This window comes from Trachurus japonicus, chromosome 16 (genome assembly GCF_045865225.1).
Source record: "Trachurus japonicus isolate A0001 chromosome 16, Traja_1.0".
Classification (NCBI taxonomy): domain Eukaryota; kingdom Metazoa; phylum Chordata; class Actinopteri; order Carangiformes; family Carangidae; genus Trachurus; species Trachurus japonicus.
Genome location: NC_140922.1, coordinates 31,590,494 through 31,610,112, shown reverse-complemented (window position 1 = coordinate 31,610,112; position 19,619 = coordinate 31,590,494). Strand labels below are relative to the sequence as shown.

The 19,619-nt window shown below is 40.8% G+C and overlaps 1 protein-coding gene across 2 annotated transcripts in view; it reads right to left on the bottom strand.

The window, feature by feature from the left end:
• bbs9 (Bardet-Biedl syndrome 9) overlaps positions 1-19,619 on the bottom strand; it is a 290,122-nt gene that overhangs the window by 88,278 nt on the left and 182,225 nt on the right. For both annotated transcript variants that reach the window (XM_085803054.1, XM_085803055.1), the window contains one exon: positions 10,716-10,965. In XM_085803054.1, coding sequence (XP_085659180.1) covers positions 10,716-10,965 — 250 coding nt within the window. The remainder of the gene's footprint in view (positions 1-10,715; positions 10,966-19,619) is intronic.

The window sequence follows — 19,619 nt, the reverse complement described above, 5'->3', positions numbered from 1 at the left end:
GAGGAAGAAGAAGAGAAACAAGAAGGAAAAAGAAGGATAAAGGCGACAGAACAAAGAGGCGACTGTGACGATGAAAAACTGATCTCAGACAGAAAAACAAAAAGCAGCAGTTCCTGAGAGTGGGTGGAACCGGTGGAGACAGATTCACATGTGTGCTGCAGCGAATGTGATGAAATAACGACAACGACAACATTAAACAATGTTAAAGTCGGAGCAGAGTTATTATGGTCTGTGTTGCCTCCCTTTGTGTTGTCTGCCTTGAGCCGTGTGAATCCATCCTGGACCTGGTCACCAGTTTGTCACTTTGTTAGAGTCACTGGTTAAATGTTAAAGAACCAAGACCGAGAACATGGAAACTCTCCGTCGCCCCCAAATTAATTTTGTCCTGCTGAGTCATGCTGAGGTCACTCTGACCTTGGTGTCTGACCCCTTCACCCTCAGACCCCAGATGATAATCACTGTGACAGTCCAAGAGTATAAAGAGATTCCCTCAAGGCCCAATCAAAAAGGAATAAAAACTTGAATTAAAAAGTTCAAAGCCAGTTTCTTTTGGAAAAAATAATCGCAAAAAATCGATACAGGGTATGGGTAAATCTAAAACAATCTAATTTTGTATGTTCTTTCAGCCATGTTGCACAAAACTAGCAGCAAATTCCAGGTAAACTTGCAGACCGTTGCAAAAAAAGATTAAAAAAATAAAAAAAGCTGACCATCGCAGAGTGAAGGAGCCTTTAAAAAAAAAAAAAAAAGTCATAACCATGAACCATCAATGAATACTTATGACAGCTGTCGTTACGTGTCATTCGGTAAGTTACGTCACTTTTGATGCAAAGTTGACATTGTTTGAGATGTCCTTGTTATGAAGACAACATAACCTGTCATAGCAGACCTAATTGCCAAATTTCAAAAACGATGTCAAGTTGTCATAACAAGTACATCTCAAACAATGTCAACTTTGCATAAAAAGTGACATAACTTACCGAATGACACTTAACAACAGCATGTCATGTATTTGAATACGTATTCAAGTAAAGTGTTACCACAATGATATACAGAACAATACAGCTTAGCCAGGGGTTTTATAGTTATAAAAATGATATACAGTGTGAATGAGCCTCAGAGATGACGTCATCCAGTTCAGAGGTCAGCAGGTCAACCTACAGACCACGGATGACGATAACAGGCAACCCCGGACTCAAAGGGGAACAGCACTAGCAAATCATAACAAAATATTGGTGAAATGAACGAGTTTTGCAGCAGATAATGTGTTATTTAGAGGCTGCATTTCGGTGCCCCGATCACTCCCACTATATGGATAAACACGGCTCTCCAATGGATCTACTGTAACTATCGTTGGAAGGATCCTAATAACACCAAAGTTATCTGAGTGAGTAAACAACCGTATTTCATGCCAGAAATAAGGTCCAGGTTGTAAAAAAAACGGCACTTTTCCTTTAAGGCGTTACTGAGATTGCGTATTCATAACCTGAAGACGACATGTCACCAACCGTCTGTGGTTTTTCTGCACCATGTGACTCAACGGGGAATCAAACCTGTGCAGCGTGTTGTTGTTATTGCTTCACTTTTTTTACCACCCCTGTGAACGATCTGAGGTCAGATTTTATTTGTTCAGTTTAATATCACGAAACAGTAAATAAATTCACCTCCAGGGTTTAAACTGTTTAAACGTCACACGGCTCTCAGGAGGAGCTGCACTCAGAACACGTTTCAGAGGAAAAATGTTTCCACTTTCTCCTCCTTCCTTCCTGGAGAAAGTTTTTCCCTTTTTCTTTTTTCATTTACAGAACGAAAAAATGTAAAAAGAGAAACAACAGAACAGAAAAACTGATCAAAGCAAAGTAATAAAAGATGATTAGACGAGATTAAGTGTGGGTGAAAACGGAGGAGAGAGGGAAAAAAAGTACAAGTGTTGGTGTTGCCAAGAGAGTTACTCACACTGCTGCAAAATAACCGCAGAGATAAAGTGTGTTTATACAGTGTGTGTGTATCTATGTGTGTGTGTGTGTGTATCTATGTGTGTGTGTGTGTGTGTGTGTGGGAGAAGACATCAATACACACACCTCTGTGGTTGAGGTCAGTTCAAAGCTATGCTGACAGCAGACTGACTAATGACCCATGTGATAAACACATCCTGATTTCACCAGGTGTGTGTGTGTGTGTGTGTGTGTGTGTGTGTGCGTGCATGCATGTGTGTGTGTGTGTGTGTGTGTGTGTGTACAGAGTGCAGCTGTTGAGGGGCCGGTTGGGTTTTGAATGATGTCATCAGGGTGAAAGCAGAAGGTCATGTGACGAAGAGACGGAGATAAATACAGAGGGAGGGAAACATGTGGACGCAGCCTGGATCAAATCACACAACACCGACTACAGTGTGTTATTAATACTGATGTTATTAGTATTATTATTACTATCATTTACAACCTAATGGTGATTTATTCTGTCATTTCTCACCTGTCCGTACCTGTATTGATCAATTAAAGGGATAGTTCACTCAAAATTGAAATTTCACTCATTATCTACTCACCGTGCAGCACTGCATGTCCATATGACGGTTGAGAACAGAGCTCACTTTTCTTCGTAACAAAAAGACACACCAAAAAACATCCAAATACCTCCATGCTGCTCGTATGTAATGTCCGTCTTCTATTGAAGCCCCAACATGAGAAATTGTTCCGAAAAGAATTAAATAAGTCTATATTTTAAGCTTGTTTGTAGTGGAAACTCCCAGTGTCCCAGTGTCTCAGTTCACTGCTTTGCCTGTGTCTGTGCAAATCTCGCGTGATTTGCATTGACACCCAGTTCGCGGCTCCGGAAATCACGCGAGATTTCGGCAGAGCAACACTGGGAGCTTCCGCTACGAACAAGCTGAAAATATAGACTTATTTAATTTCTTTCGGAACAATTTCTCATGTCAGGACTTCAATACAAGAGGGACATTACAGACGAGCACTATGGAGGTCTTTGGATGTTTTTTGGTGTGTCTTTTTGGACGAAGAAAAGTGAGCTCCGTTCGCAACCGTCATATGGACATGCAGTGCTGCACGGAGCCCCGCTGTAACTCAGAGAAGCCACGGAGGACTCTGAAACTTCTCCCAGCCCTTAGTCCACATGAGGGGGAGTAGATAATGAGTGAAATTTCAATTATGAGTGAACTATCCCTTTAAGATTCATATTTGCTGTCCTGATCACAGTAATGAGAAGGAAATCACTGTTTCCTGTGTGTACTTTTTACATTAGTGGATATTCCATAGATATATAACAGCCCTGATGATGATGATGATGATGATGATGATGATGATGATGATGATGAAGGAGTACCTGCTCTTCGTCAGTGGCTTAATCAACATCTGGCTGGAACAAAGGGCTTTTAATTAGAGGAGGAGGAAACACAGTGTTACTCATGCTGCTGTGTCCCGTTCATCTGGTTCACATGAGCTTCTTCTATGCTGCGTTCAAAACAACGTCGGAAGTCGGAAAAAAAACGAACCGAACGGCGTCGAACTCGAAAATTACAGGTTGGAAACTCGACTTGATGTCACGGCAACATCAAAACATGGCGGCCTTCGTCTTAAACGGTAAGATTTAAAACATTTTAAGTTATCTGTTGAGGTTTTAATGCATGATTTTTGAGTATTATTGCAGTATATGAAGTACGCTTATATTAACCAGTTAACGCACGCTGTACCGCCCACGGTACGGCTCCAGAAGGTGGCGCTAGCATCAATTACTCCCGAACATTTTTAACAGCAGCCCTTAAGCATATATATTCATGTTATACATTGTTAGAAAGCTTAGATCGCCCCGATCAATTCAAGACCACCCATGATTTTTTTGGTTGCTCACAGCCCTAACAGGATTAGCAGTTAGGTCGGCTAGCCACTAAGCTAACGTATGATGCGTACATACCTTTCAAGTCTTCCCTTTATCCACAGCTGCTCTACAGCGACCATCTTATGACACAAGACCGTTTGTACAGCTTGCCAAGTATCCATGCTTGTGAAATATGAAATCCGTTTCCTTCTAACCAAAGTATTTTCCTCAATATGTCCATGTGTTTAGTCCAATGCGTAACGTAATACACGCGGATCAAAACAAAAACCGGCCCCGTTACCGCATTTTACGAGTTGCACGGCGATCAAGGACTACATGTGACTGAATGTTTACATCCGTGAGGTCTTCCTGCTTCAAACGACACCACGCAGTAGCCAATCGGTGGCGAGGATGGGCCGGGACATGTCTCGAAAGCCAATGAGGACACGTGACGATGAGACTGACAACGTGACTTTGATTGACAGCTGCTTGAGCCAATAGAAATTGTCCGTGAAATGAAGCAGATAACCTTTTAGCCAATAGTCTGAGGTTTTCAACGGTGTATGACACTACGCCATCATGTTTGGTTGCTGATAAACAAACCACCGTGTATCCGACGTGCGCGCCACCCGCTCCGCCGCATAGAAAAACACAATGCAGATAGGTGTATAGTTCTATAATCCACTGCTTTTAGGGGTGCGCCCTCTACTGCGCGCCAGGAGTTTAGCGGTTGTATTTTTTTTTGTTTCTTTTGGTCTTTTGACTTGAAATTTGGACTGCAGGAAGCCAAGACCTGTGGCTGTGGCCTAATTGTGTCTATAGTCTGCTGAGAGGTCCCTGAATGTCTGTACCCATGTCATTCTATAGGCAAACCTATGGGCGGGGAAACAATTTAATCATTCTAACCTTTGCCATTTTTGTCAGTAAAGTCACAGAATCAAAAAAACACCTTAACAGTAATCCTGAGACTGTTACCTTTACAATGATACCAGGCACATCTCTGAATCTTAAACTATGTGGGATCTGTGCTGCTCACAACTTGGGCATGGCGTTATGGCAGTGGTTCTCAACCTTTTTTGAACCAACGCCCCCCTGACCATACCATGGTCCTCTGACCGCCGCCCCCCCCCCCCCCCCCAAAAAAAAAAAAAACAATGTTACAAAATTTCGCTTTAAACTTGTTTTCTACACTTATCTGTTACTTTATTCATAGGCCTATTTCACTGCTTTCGTGAAGCTAAGACTCTGGTAAACATATTTCAAGCACCAAAACAGTTTGTCCTCATGACGTGTTTTCACAAGGAATTTGAAAATTTTCAAAAAGCGGACTTCAAATTTCCAGCATTTGACCTAAATTATTTATTTTTTACAGGTCTCTAGAACAAAAACTGCCCATAATGATGGTAATGATGACGGAGCTGTCCATGGTTACTTAACCAAAAGTTTCTTGACATATCAAACAAAGAAAACTATGGACTATGGAAGTTTTAATGCTCAAAATACAAACAATATCATGACGTGAACCCTATGTTGCGGTTTAAAAAAAAAAAAAAAAGATTGTTGATTTGGTGCTAGAATGTCCAATTGTGCATGCAAAATTTTTTTGAGGATGCCCTCAAATCACTTATTTTGGGCACTAACTGGGGACCGAAAAGTTGGTAAACTGAATTTCAGAAACATTATCTTGGCTAACAATGTGGAACAATAAGGTGGATGTATTTCAAAAAACTTATTTCACCACTCCATATATTGATTTTTATTGGCTTCATTGTAAACAAATGCACATGGCCATGTATTGATTTTTCGGCTTCATTGTAAACAAATGCACATGGCCAGGGACTGCTAGCAAAACAGTGGGAAAGCAGCGGACTTCCATAGTTCCTCTTTGATTAAACATTTGAAATCCCTAGTTTAATGTTACACTGCTCTCACATTTCCATTGAGGGTGGCTCCCCTCCCCTAGCACAGACTTTTTTTTTTTTTTTACCCCAAGCACGGACTGATGCAGGCAAGGTGCCAGTGTGTGCGTCAGGGCGGAAGAGACCACATCCATCAGAAAGGAGGGGGGTTGTAATTTTTGGAAAAAGGCAATGATGTATTTTTGAGATGGACTATGGCATTATTTGTAATACATTTAATTCAATATGACCACTGATCATAGCTAGATGGTAAAATAATAAGTAAGGTAAAGTAAGTTAAAAAAAAAAAAAAAAAATCATCCATCAAATCTGATGGGGCACCTGCCCCCTCGGTTTCTATTGACATGACGCCGCTGGTAATTTACGGGCTTCCCTCTTCAAACGGGGTGTTTGTGCAAGACGGCGACGCTATATCTAAAGACCCAACATGCACCCTGTAACTATTAAGGTGGCGGCCAAAAATCACCTTAGATCGGCAGGAAAACCCCGTCGGGTAAAGTCGGGCGGACATGTGCGTGTGCTTCACCTGTAAAGACAGCGCCGCTAAAAAAAAAAAAAAAAGACGGCTCGGGTCACCTGCTCCTCGCAGGGACGAGCAGTCACAGGAGCTCTGCTATTCCTCTTTCTTCAGCCTGTAGCCTACACTAATGTTTGGCTGTACTTGGTATAAAGAATCCATCTAACTTCATTCAGTAGCCTATGGGTAAACTATACAAAGACGTGTGTGTGTCATTTAAGTCAGACCGTCTGACGCAGCGCTCCTGTAGTGCGCACTATGGTTGGTTTGACATGTGTGCGGGAATTTCCCGCATCATGAGTGTTATATTTGCGGGTTAAATCAGTTGAAAAGTAGGTTATTTATGTCGGTTATGTCGGTTATTTGCACTTAAAAAGTTGGGAAATCATTAAAGTTGAAAAAGTAGAGCTCAAATGAACTTTGTAGGAGCCAAGTTGTGGCGCCCCCCATTTTTGCCTGATCGCCCCCCTCTCAGCCCTCACGCTCCCAGCGCCCCCCACAAAGTTCAGAACGCCCCTTAAGCTGTGATTGTTGTATTGTGTGAAATTGTGGTCCTCATATGTAACGGAAATAACGTTTAAAGGGATAGTTCAACATTTTGACAAATTGGCCCATTGCCATAATCCCTATAGTCATGACAGGAGGTTCGTTACCTTTAATTGTCGGTGCAAGCTATTTTTAGAACGGTGGAGCAGAGCCGTGAGCTGCTCAGAGCTACGCTACGGAGGCTCATGGGATTTCTTGGTTTCCCTCATCAAACTCATCAAATACACAATCCAACAACTCCACAACGCTCTGGTGGACAAGTTGTGACCTGCACATTCACCACGCTATGAGATAATAACACAACGTTACCACACAGAGTTGTTTTAGAGGGAAATTCATGCAAAACTGCTGATGCGCATCTCTGTGTTTACCTCTAAAACAACTCTGTCTGGTAACGTTGTGTTATTATCTCATAGCGTGGTGAATGTGCAGGTCACAACTTGTCCCCCAGAGCGTTGTGGAGTTGTTGGATTGTGTATTTGATGAGTTTGATGAGGGAAACCAAGAAATCCCATAATGAGCCTCCGTAGCGTAGCTCTGAGCAGCTCACGGCTCTGCTCCGCCGTTCTAAAAATATCTTGCACCGACAATTAAAGGTAACGAACCTACTGCTATGACTATAGGGATTATGGCAATGGGCACAATTTGCCAAAATGTTGAACTATCCCTTTAAAGGTGAAGCTTTAACAATGACAGTGTGCTGCCTCAGTGTGTGTTTTTATTTCCAGGAAACTCCAACATAAACACATTTACACGGATACACACAAACACAAACACACACACACACACACACACACACACACACACTCCAGTACCAATGAAGTGGGGCTTGTTGTGTGGTATCCCAGTGTGTGTGTGTGTGTGTGTGTGTCTGTGGTTGCCGTCGCCGTCGGTGTTGTTGGAAACGTAAACAAATGTGTGTGTTTACGGGCGAGTGAAAAAGCAACATGTGAGACGGCTAACAAACGACTGTTTACTGAAGTAGAGCGTGTGTGTGTGTGTGTGTGTGTGTGTGTGTGAATTTTGGCAGCCGACCAAAGGAGAGGGGAGACCGCATGACAAGGAAACATAAACACAAACACACACACACTCTCTCTCTCTTGCAAACACACACACACACAGAATTAATTGATTCAGTTTTGTTCCACTGAACTTTGTGCTGAATTACTGTAATCACTATAATGACTTTATAACAAGCCTTTAAAGTTTTATAGACTTTTCTCTCACTCACACAGACACACACACACACACACACACACATTAACACATACACACATTAACGCACAAAGACAGACAGTTTATCTATAAACCTTCAGCAGTTTTATAAATTAACTGTGTGTGTTCATGCTGCCACTTCCTCCTGCGATCGACAATAACGACTCTTTAATTAATTTGTTACTGCTGAACTAAAGTCACATGATCCAAACACACACACACACACACACACACTGTATGAGAGTGAATTAAAGGTCCAGTGTGTAAAATGGAGGGAAAACTGCACTCGCTCGTTTATTTATCAACGTGAAACTCTTGAAGCGTGCTCTCTGGTTGGCTGGATTTTCCATTCTAGCTGCCGTATAAAACATGGCGGGGCCAAGATGGCGACTCTGTGAACAGCCAGTGCACTATTCTGTATTTTTCAAAAAAAACTTTGGATTCCTTATTCGTATTCGGGAAGAAACTGGAAGTGGGCGCACTAGAGACTTCTGTCCAGCTAGCCGGCTAACTTCCGCTTTAGCTCTCGGCTAACTAGAACGGGAATAAAATAATTTAATAGTGCGGCTTTTCCAGACTTTCCAAACGTAATCAAACTGAATGGATGAAATTGTGGTAGTGAAACGAGTCGTATCGCAGGGTTGTGACACTCAAAAAAATGTATCCACTGTTTTAGCCGCTTTTATAGCCACGGAGTGTGAACCAGCGTCACCTGGTTATTTCTGATATTTGATGCTGGACCATAATGATCTTGATATTTGACTTTTGACACTTTGTTTTTGTAAGAATTGTGTTTTATTCTGTTATTTTTTCTCTGTGCATATTCTTTCCCTTTCTCGTTTATCACATGGTGCTGCAACTGGAACTAGAACCAACAACTATTTCCTGAAGAGATTTATGAGATCTATGGTTCCTATTTGTATATATAATAATAATCACTGGTGTCACCTGGAACTAGTCTGAGTGGCGGAGGGATACGACCACCAGGAGGAGGTGACTCTTGTTTATAATATATACAAGAATATAGAGATTAGAATCATTTCTATCAATACTGATCAATCAATATTGACAACAAGTTTTTGTTTTAGTGCAACAGTTTTTACAGTGTAAGGTGTGATGTCACCTGTGTGAATAGAAAACGTAACAACTGGATGTAAATGTTGTGATTCAACTTTCTCTGAACAAGTGTCAATGAAATTTTGTCTAGTTTGGTTTTTATTAATGATTGTTGACTTGTCTATTTATTTTTTTATGTTTTTATTAAGGATTGTTGACACACACACACACACATGTAAAATATTAATACTTTTATGGGACATGATAAGCTTAGCTTCTTTCTGTTCCTCCTCGTACTGGATTGTTTGTATATTCTGTCTGTTCTGTTCGTCTATATGGTGTTTTTAATGTTTGGTACTGTTTATACAGGAGGAAAATAAAGAAATAAAATGAAAATCTTGTTCTTTTCACAGTTATTTTTTTCTAAGAGAGAGAAGGAGGAGGAAGAGGAGGGAGGGAGGAAGGGAGGAGGGGAGAGACATAAATAAAAGAGGGAGGAGAGAGCGTACTGTAATTGATGATCTTGTCAGAAACACCTCCATAAACTAAATGATCCATAAGGTGTGTGTGCGTGTGTGAAAGAGTGTATGTATACCTGTGATTTTATGAGTGTGTCCACCTCACAAATATGTGTGTGTGTGTGTGTGTGTGTGTGTGTGTGTGTGCGTGTGTGTGTGTATGCATGTTTTTACGAGTGTGTATCTGACATGGGTGTGTACAGTACAGTAATGCTGTAAAGTGCAGCATGAATAGGCTTCATGTTTTCACCTTCCCGAGCCTAAAATCTTCACCGGGGGACCGACGTATACGAGGCTGTGCACCAACACACACTGTGCAACAACACACACACACACACCCTCCCCCCTCAAAGGGTTCCTACAGGTTTCTTCAAGTTAAATTCAAGTCCTTTTAAGACCTTTTTAAGACCATTTATATAAAAAAAATTAATACCTATTTCTCGGCCTATTTCACGGCCCTACCGGCAAAGAATACTAAAATCCTTGAATTTCAGAGCGTTTTCTGTAGATTAACTGTATCATCCCACTATTTTCCTGCTCTTTGTGCTCTATAGGGATGTAACGATATCAAAATCTCACAATATCACAACACCTCAATAACAAGCCCATGGTATTTATTGCAGTATTGTAAGACATCATGATATCAAAATCTCACTGTATGATAATACCACAGTAGCTCCACAGTACAATATGTATTCCACTATCCATAAGTCAACAACAAGAATATTTTGCTCAAAAATAAAATCTTATCTGCCTTTTCTCAATCACCATTTACTGGCATTTGCTTCACTATCCAGTAGCTCTTTAGTGCTGTAGCACAAGGTCTTCAGTGACGAGTTCGGAGCATTTTCCCCCGGTGCTGCACTGTGTTCGCAATTACTGGTTCCGCCGCTCTTTATTTATGTTATTTGATCAAAAATAAGCGTGGTTGACAATGGAAACTTTTGACGAGAAATGCGATATGGAGAATTTAAATACAGCACAACTTTTAAGACCCAGATATCAAAATTCAAGACTTTTTCAAGTCTTTTTAAGGTATTATTTACAAAATCATAAATTCAATGCTTTTAAGACTTTTTAAGACCCCGTGGGAACCCTCCCCCCTCCCCAACTCACCGGGCGCTGCCAGGTTCTGGACCTGCGCGGGGACCTGGACGTTGGCCTCGGAGGCCAGCGTGAGCCGTCCTCCCTTGCCGATGCGCTCACACATCAGGGCGATGTGCTTCTTGAGGCGCTCGGTGTCGCGGGGGAGGGTCAGCACCGGCCCCCCCGCCTGCGCCAGCGAGGTGGCCTGGTCCTTGGGGCTCCGCGACAGGCAGCTGCGCAGCAGGTGGGAGACGGCGGCATCGCAGCTCTCCTCCCAGCCCTGAGGAGAGGAGAGGAGCAGGGACAGGTTCATAAATTGATATCTTTGATTGATTGATATCTCTATTTGGATCATGTAAACGACAATGTAAAAAAAAAAAAAAAAAGATAAAATAATAATATAATAAGGAAATAAGTGAACAGCAAAAATTTATACACAAAAAAGTAACATCTCATAAGCAACGCAGTTTACATGAGCGAAAAGGAGTAGGAAGAAGTATAAACTTATCTAATCCTACCCCTATAATTTTAACTATATGTTCTAATTAAAATCATAGCACAAAGACAAACATTTATTATTTCATTCCTCCATTACACTATGTACCATTTCCTGCCACATTTTAATCCAAATAGTAAGTAAGCAAACACCTTGTGTGAATTATTCAATGTACCTCTGGAGAATCATTTCTTTATGTCTCTTTTTAAACATGATTACACTCGAAATGTTTTTGATTTCAGTACTCATATTATTCCACAGTTTTACTCCACAAATGGTGATACAGAAACTTTTCTTTGTTGTGCGAGCTCTGCCAACCTTTAGATTTGATTTCTCTCTTAAATCATAACCTTGCTCTCTTTCATGAAACATTCTCTGAATATTTCTTGGTAGCAGATAGTTCCTTGCTTTATATAATACTTGGGCTGTTTTATGCTCCACCAAATCAAACAATTTTAGAGTTTTAGATTTCCAAAATAAGTCATTGGTGTGTGCCCCATAATCAACCCTGTGAATAATTCTCATTGCTCTTTTTTGCAGTATGAAAATACACCAGTCTGTTTCATTCATCCAGCAGATACAACTCTTAGAGACATTTGTACATTATAAACAAAGGAGCAAAAAACACGACTAAAATTGATGCAGGCAAACCGGAGTTACACCATGGCTACTCGGCGCTCGGGGATAGCGACAACGCTAACCTATGGGGGCAATTCTTTCAACCACAACAGAATTCTCCTTTAAGTAAAGATTTGGAGCTGAGAGAGAGAGCACAAACTAGTTTTTGATTATTGTTTTTGTCAGTTTACTGCACAGTTTTCTGTGCTCGGGCTCTACAGCTTTAGTGGGGATTTGCAGAAAATAGACAGAGCCACACTCATCCAATTATGACAGAAAAGGTTGAATGTAAAGGAGCAGAAAGAAGAATAATCTTCTTCTCTATCACCAGATGTTAATTAACAAGACAAATAATTCGATTCAGGTCAAATTAAAATGAAAATAGCTGCAGATCAACTCTCACACTCCTCTATCAGTTTTATACAGAAATGATTCACCTGTCATAACAGAACCAAACACATAATTAACTCATATTAATATGTTATTTTTTTCCAAATCTATTCTGGCAAAGTCTTTAAAGAGCTTTGTCCATAATTTGCAGAAAACTGTTTGTTTTCCTTGTTCAGGCAATTTCATCAACTTTAGCCGAGTAAAGCTTGATGGATCAGTATCGACTTCTATTGATGATCGTTACGGCTCTTCTTTTTTTTTTTTTGCATAATGGAAAGTGATTGAGTAGCTGGATGTTTTGCAAACACTTCTGCAAACTTCAACACACGACTGAGTTCAATCTCAATCTCAATCACTGTATTTGTCCCCAGTGGAGCAACTGGCCGTGCAGCAATGGGAGCTAAAAGAACATACAGTGTAAGAGACGTAGAACATTAAACACAGCACAAAAATATATATAGTATTGTTGTATAGTATATATGTATACAACAATACTACACAACAACCAATAGCATAAATCAAAAATACACTATTTATAAAAGAGTTGAAAAGTTAAAAACACTAAGGACCTTTTCCTCCATTTTTATATCTGTTGGTTTTTGCTGGTGGCAGTCTGAGCTGTATTAAACATACAGTGTTTTATTATGTAATGAATCCTTTACTTTGTGTTTTATATGTCATTTCCATTTATCATGACTCTTAAAACAGGGTTTATACAGGAATCTTTAAGTTAATTTCAATACCTTTTTAAGACTTTTTCAAGACCTTCTCAACATTTTTTAACACCTCACCGCCGCTTCAAGCTGTAACCATTTACATCAGTGACACTTTTAACTGAACAGTTTTAGTTTTTGTGATAAAGACTATAGACCACTATGATGCAACAGAATTAAAAAAAAAGGCTAGGATAATAAATCAAAGGCAAATTTTATCAAAAAAAACATTGCTCAACTCTCAAAAAAACAAAAACAACAATCTTCTTTTCTTTTTCATGAACCGGTTCGTCTTTGTTACCTTCAAGACTTTATAAAGTCGTGAAAATACTTTTTAATACTTTTTAAGGGTCTTAATTTTCCCAAAATTGATTTTTCACCTTTTAATACTTTTCAAGACCCCGCGGATACCCTGTAAAAGTTGAAGTTTCCTTCACTCTATGAATTTCAATACCTCCTACAGTATAATTATTGATGCTTTTGTTGAGGGAAGATGAGGTGAGATGAGTAAGAGCAGGTCAGGAAAAACACATGAGAGAAGCAGAGAAGAGAAAGAGGAGGAGGAGGAGGAGGAGGAGGAGGAGAGATTTAATGACATTTATTGACATTTAATTAAATAAGAAACATGACCAACTGAAAGGGAGGAACACACACACACACACACACACACACACACACACACACTATAAAGCCTATAACCAGCCGTGTAGACAGGTGACCCTTGATGGGGGAGTCTAAGGAGGTGGTGTGTGTGTGTGTGTGTGTGTGTGTGGATGGGTGTGTTGACAGATACTCTCCCATCCTCCCCTGTTCCCAACCCCTCCTCCCCCTCCTCCCCCTCCTCCCCCCTCGCTGCCGCCACGCTGATAGGCCCCTAATGAGCCATAATGACAGGTAATCAACCCTGTAATGATGATGACAGAGCGACAGAGACAGAGACAGAGAGAGAGGGAGAAGGAGAGAGAGAGGGAGAGAGGGAGGGAAGGAGAGAGGGAAGGAGAGAGGGTAGAGAAGGTCAAGGAGATGAGATGATGACAGAGAGGAAGACAGATATTAGAGACAGAAAAAAAAGACGAGTGGAGAGATGACGACGACGAGCAGAGATAAGAATGGAACGGAGGGAGGGGAAGAAAAAAAAGAGTCTGGACGGAGAGAGAAAATGAGAGAGGAGGAGCAGAGGGAGGTAAAGGGGGGAGGAGGGAGGAGGAGGAAGAGGAGGAGGAGGCGAGACGGGAGGTGGGTGACCTATTCTTACCCACAATACCTCACCAGGTTATCAAATACTGTGGAACGACACATAACTGCAGGTTTCTGTGGAAACTTGGCAGGACGCACGCACGACGCCGCGCATTCACTGAAGAAAATTAAAGAGATAGTTCACCCAAAATTCAAATTTCACTCATTATCTACTCACCCTCATGTGGACTAAGGGCTGGGAGAAGTTTCAGAGTCCTCCGTGGCTTCTCTGAGTTACAGGGGGTCTCGGCGTAGCAGTGCATGTCCATATGACGGTTGCAAATGGATACCAACTTTCTTCGTCCAAAAAGACACACCAAAAAACATCCAAATACCTCCATGCTGTAATGTCCGTCTTGTATTGAAGCCCTGACATGAGAAATTGTTCCGAAAAAAATTAAATAAGTCTATATTTTAAGCTTGTTTGTAGCAGAAGCTCCCAGTGTCTCGGTTCACTGCTCTCGCGTGATTTGCACTAACCGGCGGAACAATTTCTCATGTCGGGGCTTCAATATTTTGTTTCAATATATGTTTTCTGATTGATGTTATATATGTTCTTTTGTCAAGTTGTATGTTCTTTTGTCAAGTTGTTAATTGCTGTGCATGTCTGCTAATAACTTTGTAATTTTAATCATATTCAAATTCTGTTTTTAGGGTGACTTTTTAACATCCGTCTGGGGACTACAGATGAAAAATAGCCTCTTGGCTAATTCTGGCGCATTTACAGTGATGTTATTAATGTGCACTGTCCCTGTTTTCAAATAAACTTATTATTATAATAATACAAGACGGACATTACATACGAGCAGTATCGAGGTATTTGGATGTTTTTTGGTGTGTCTTTTTGGATGAAGAAAGTTGGTATCCATTGACAACCATCATATGGACATGCACTGCTACGCTGAGACCCCCTGTAACTCAGAGAAGCCACGGAGGACTCTGAAACTTCTCCCAGCCCTTAGTCCACATGAGGGGGAGTAGATAATGAGTGAAATTTGAATTTTGGGTGAACTATCCCTTTAAATGTCTGCAGACATTCATCCTCCTGAATGAAGAACGAAGAAGTAGACACACACACACATACAGAGAGAGAGAAGGTGGAGGCTTTGGACGGAGGCCAAGGAGGTGAATTAAGACAGAAGGTCCCACCGACGTTTCCTGTTCCCAGAGACAAGAGGCGGTTTGGACGCCGCTCTCCTCTGATCTCGTGTTGGGGAACATGTTCCAGGTTGTATAAGGAGACGGAGACGTCAGGTTGAGGCTCCAGTTTATCCTCAGCACTGATTCATACTGTTAATAATACTCTGTACACTGCAAAAAACTCTTCATCTTACCAAGAATATTTGTTTTATTTCTAGTTAAAATGTAATTTCTAGTCAAAACGAATCTCATTGTACTTAAAATAAGACTCATCACATTAAAAGTAGCTTGTTTTTAGACACTTTTTACTTTTTTCAAGCATATTCTCACTTGAAATAAGTAGAAAAATCTGACAGTGGAGCAAGTTTTTCTTTCTTATTACAAGCACAAAAAACTTGCTTTCACTGGCAGATTTTTCTACTTATTTCAATTGAAAATTTGTTTGAAACAAGTGAAAATGATCTAAAAACAAGTTAATTTTTAGGTGATGAGTCTTATTTTAAGTGGAAAGAGATTAGTTTTGACTAAAAGTGAGACATTTTGACAAGAAATAAGACAAATATTCTTGGAAAGATTTTGAGTTTTTACAGTGTAAGTCTGGTGTCTCCTCCTCTATGTCTCTAACCCTCCTCTCCTCCATGTGCATTTGTTTTTGTTTTCACCGAAGAAGCCGGTGAGAAATCAATCCATGGAGCGGTGGATAAGGTTATTTATCATCTACCATGTTACCATGTATTGTGTATATTTGTGTAGTCTTATCTGTCATAAACAAGTAGATTACGGGTTACGCGGCGCGTTACGTTTGTGTGGCGGTGTCGCCATGGAGACGAGAGCTGGGACACCGGGTCGGAGGCTCTGATCTTACAAGGTTGGTTTTCAGACTCATCAAATACAAAATCCAACAACTCCACAACACTCTGGTGGACAAGTTGTGACCTGCACATTCACCACGCTATGAGATAATAACACAACGTTACCAGACAGAGTTGTTTTAGAGGGAAATACAGAGACTGCTTGATGAAAAACTGTCCCTGAACGCAACGCACATCAGCGGTTTTGCATGAATTTCCCTCTAAAACAACTCTGTCTGGTAACGTTGTGTTATTATCTCATAGCGTGGTGAATGTGCAGGTCACAACTTGTCCACCAGAGCGTTGTGGAGTTGTTGGATTGTGTATTTGATGAGTTTGATGAGGGAAACCAAGAAATCCCATAATGAGCCTCCGTAGCGTAGCTCTGAGCAGCTCACGGCTCTGCTCTGCCGTTCTAAAAATAGCTTGCACCGACAATTAAAGGTAACGAACCTACTGCTATGACTGTAGGGGTTTTGGCAATGGAGTTAAGACAAAATCCTGCATAGTTCCTCTTTAAATACGTAGAGACTGAAGTATGAAACTTTCTCCAGTGTCTCTATAAACCATGAAGTTTAAAAGTACTGCTCCGTCTAAACATGACAACTGCAGGAGCTTTTACAACATCCTATATTAAATCAATCAACACGAATACGGAAACAAATTCTACTCTTCATCCAGAGGAGGGTCTGCTGTTGGACTTCACTATAGGAAGCCTGGCCAGTAACCCCCGTTCTAGTTCATCCCAAAGGTGTTTGGAGTTGAAGTCAGTCTGGTTCTGGTTCTGGTTCTTCCACCCAGCTTTGCTTTTATATGGATCTATGGAGCTGTCCTGCTGTCTTCGGCAAAACTGTTGCAATCCCTTTGCAAAATGATGTAACATGGTCCCAGCAGTGACGAAGCAACGCTATTAGAAACCATTTAGATCGTCTCCATGATAATAATATCATTTCCGGAGAATTATTATGGGGGAAAAGGTCAGAAACTGGAAGAAAAAAAGTTGCTATGCTGATGCCAACAACTGCAGAAGGTCACTCGAGGTCAGACACAAATCGTCTCTTTGTCTGAAACAAACCTTCGGGGTTGTAGATTAAATGCTGAAACTTTCCTGCTTTAGTCATGAAACGTTCTCTGTATCAGCTCATGAAAAAACTCTGGTAACAACACATAACAGAAAATAGAGACTAAATATATGTTAACGTTCACCTGCATAATGAAGATCAGATGAATGACAGTAAACCTGACAGGACCGATACAGTCAGTTGATATTTCTTCCTTACTTTGCCTTCAAAATGACATTTACTCCCTTTATCTTTTATTATAAATACAATAAACACAATTCTAAGAAGCTCACTTTATAGTATTTTTTCAATTATTTGACTACTCTTTGGTTTTATCTCATGTAATTTAACCTGAGCATGGGGTCAGTCGGGGTCAGCCTGTGATTTAAATACTGTTTTAGTACTTGCTGTTAGTTTGTGCACATAATAATTCTTATTTATAAATTTGTTGTCCTCTTACAGTACATCTGCAGGGCAGATTTTTTTCTTGGAAGCGATTAAAGGCCCTTTCAGGCCTCGTTGGGGCTGGTAAAATGATACTGTTGTTGTCACCGGGACAAACAAATAAAAGTTATACAGTACACGGTCAAAGGTGAGTCCTACTGTTCCAACATCTGTGCTTATAAATCCTGGTTTAAAAAGCCTGAGTCCACTTCCCCTCCAGGGAATACCCAGTGCCACGTTAAGTGATGTTGCAGCGCTCTGAAAAGTCAAATAGACTCCAGTGGGTTCGACCCTCCAAAGAGGCGACTATCAGTAAATGCAGACTACCCAGAAGGCATTGCATGGTTGCAGAAGCCAGCATCAGTTGATATAAAACAATTTTGCACACTGCAAAAACTTTTTTCCAAGAAAATGTGTCTTATTTCTTGTCAAAATGTCTCATTTCTAGTCCAAACGAATCTCTATCCACTTAAAATAAGACTCATCACCTACAAATGATCTTGTTTTTAAGATAATCTTCACTTGTTTCAAACAACTTTTCACTTGAAATAAGTAGAAAAATCTGCCAGTAAAAGCAAGTGTTTTGTGCTTGTAATAAGAAAGAAAAAGTTGCTCCACTATCAGATTTTTCTACTTATTTCAAGTGAAAATATGCTTGAAAGAAGTAATGTGATGAGTCTTATTTTAAGTATAATTTGATTTGTTCTGACTAGAATTGACATTTTGACTAGAAATAAGACAAATATTCTTGGTAAGTTTCTGTATTTTAACATCAGAAGATGCACAGCGACTGTCGGAAAGTGACGACTTGCGTAACATGGAGTTAACAAGTGTTGAGAAGAAGTGAATGAAGACGTGGTAACACTGTCCCGATGCTCCCGGTGCTATTGACTGTGAAACAGGATCTGGATCGGACCGTGAATCCAGCTGTCAACACATGAGGGTGATTGGTAACGGTGTCTGCAGCTGATCTACCTGTTGAGTGGCTTCATTGTTTCACCGTTGAGACTTTGATGAGGACGAACGAACAACATGCTGCAGATGGTTTTGATGATTTTCTTTTTTTTTTATTAAGTCTTGTAAAGTCTCTTGTCCTTTTTGTACCGACTGCATCCAGAATATTAGGTCTGACAAGAGGGAAATCCCAGATGTGATTGCAACATGGACTAAAACCTGGGACAGACGGACGTACCTACGACGGGGCGGTGAAGAAAAAAGGAAAAAAAAGTATTCCCGGGCCCAGCACACAACCTTGGAGGACTCCCAAAGAGACGCGTAAACGTTCAGACAGAAATCCCTCGGTCCTGACATCCTCATCACGGCTGGGAAAGTCATTTGAGGAGCCGGAGTTACGGCTCTGTGAGAACAATGTCGTACAGTCCGTCTCCAGGGGGAAAAAAAAAAATCCACACAATCACTCCCCTTCACCAAATCACTGAAAACGTAGGCTACAGCGGTTGGATTTGGTACCGCTCGGCTCGCAACTGTTGCAGTGTTGAGAACCTGTGGGTGTAATTGACTTTAAATGGGACCAATTACTGTAAATGTTGAAAATCACAAGCTCTAATATGGGACAAGGGAGTCTGTGATTTGGGTGGACAGCAATGTAGGGGAGGCTTTAAGAGCGCTGGAGTGAGTTTAACTCAAAAATATCATAATTTCATTTCATATTACACAGGAGAGCGTTGGTGAGAGTGAGACAACATGAGCTAACGAGTCCAGCTGGACGGACCGACGAGTCCTCCAACGTACTAGACGACTATACACAGTAGGCTGCTTGTCCCCTGTCCTCCAATACAACCGCCTATGAGTGGATCATTGGACCTGTTGTTGTCATGGTAACAATAATAAACACGTGCTTCAGGTTAGGCTTGTGAAAAGCCTTCGGGGTTGGGTTAAAGTAAGTTCCTCTTCAAGGTTAAAAGACTTTGATCATCACAGGGTAAACACAAGACAAACAGACGGTTGGTGGTTCAATTCCCATG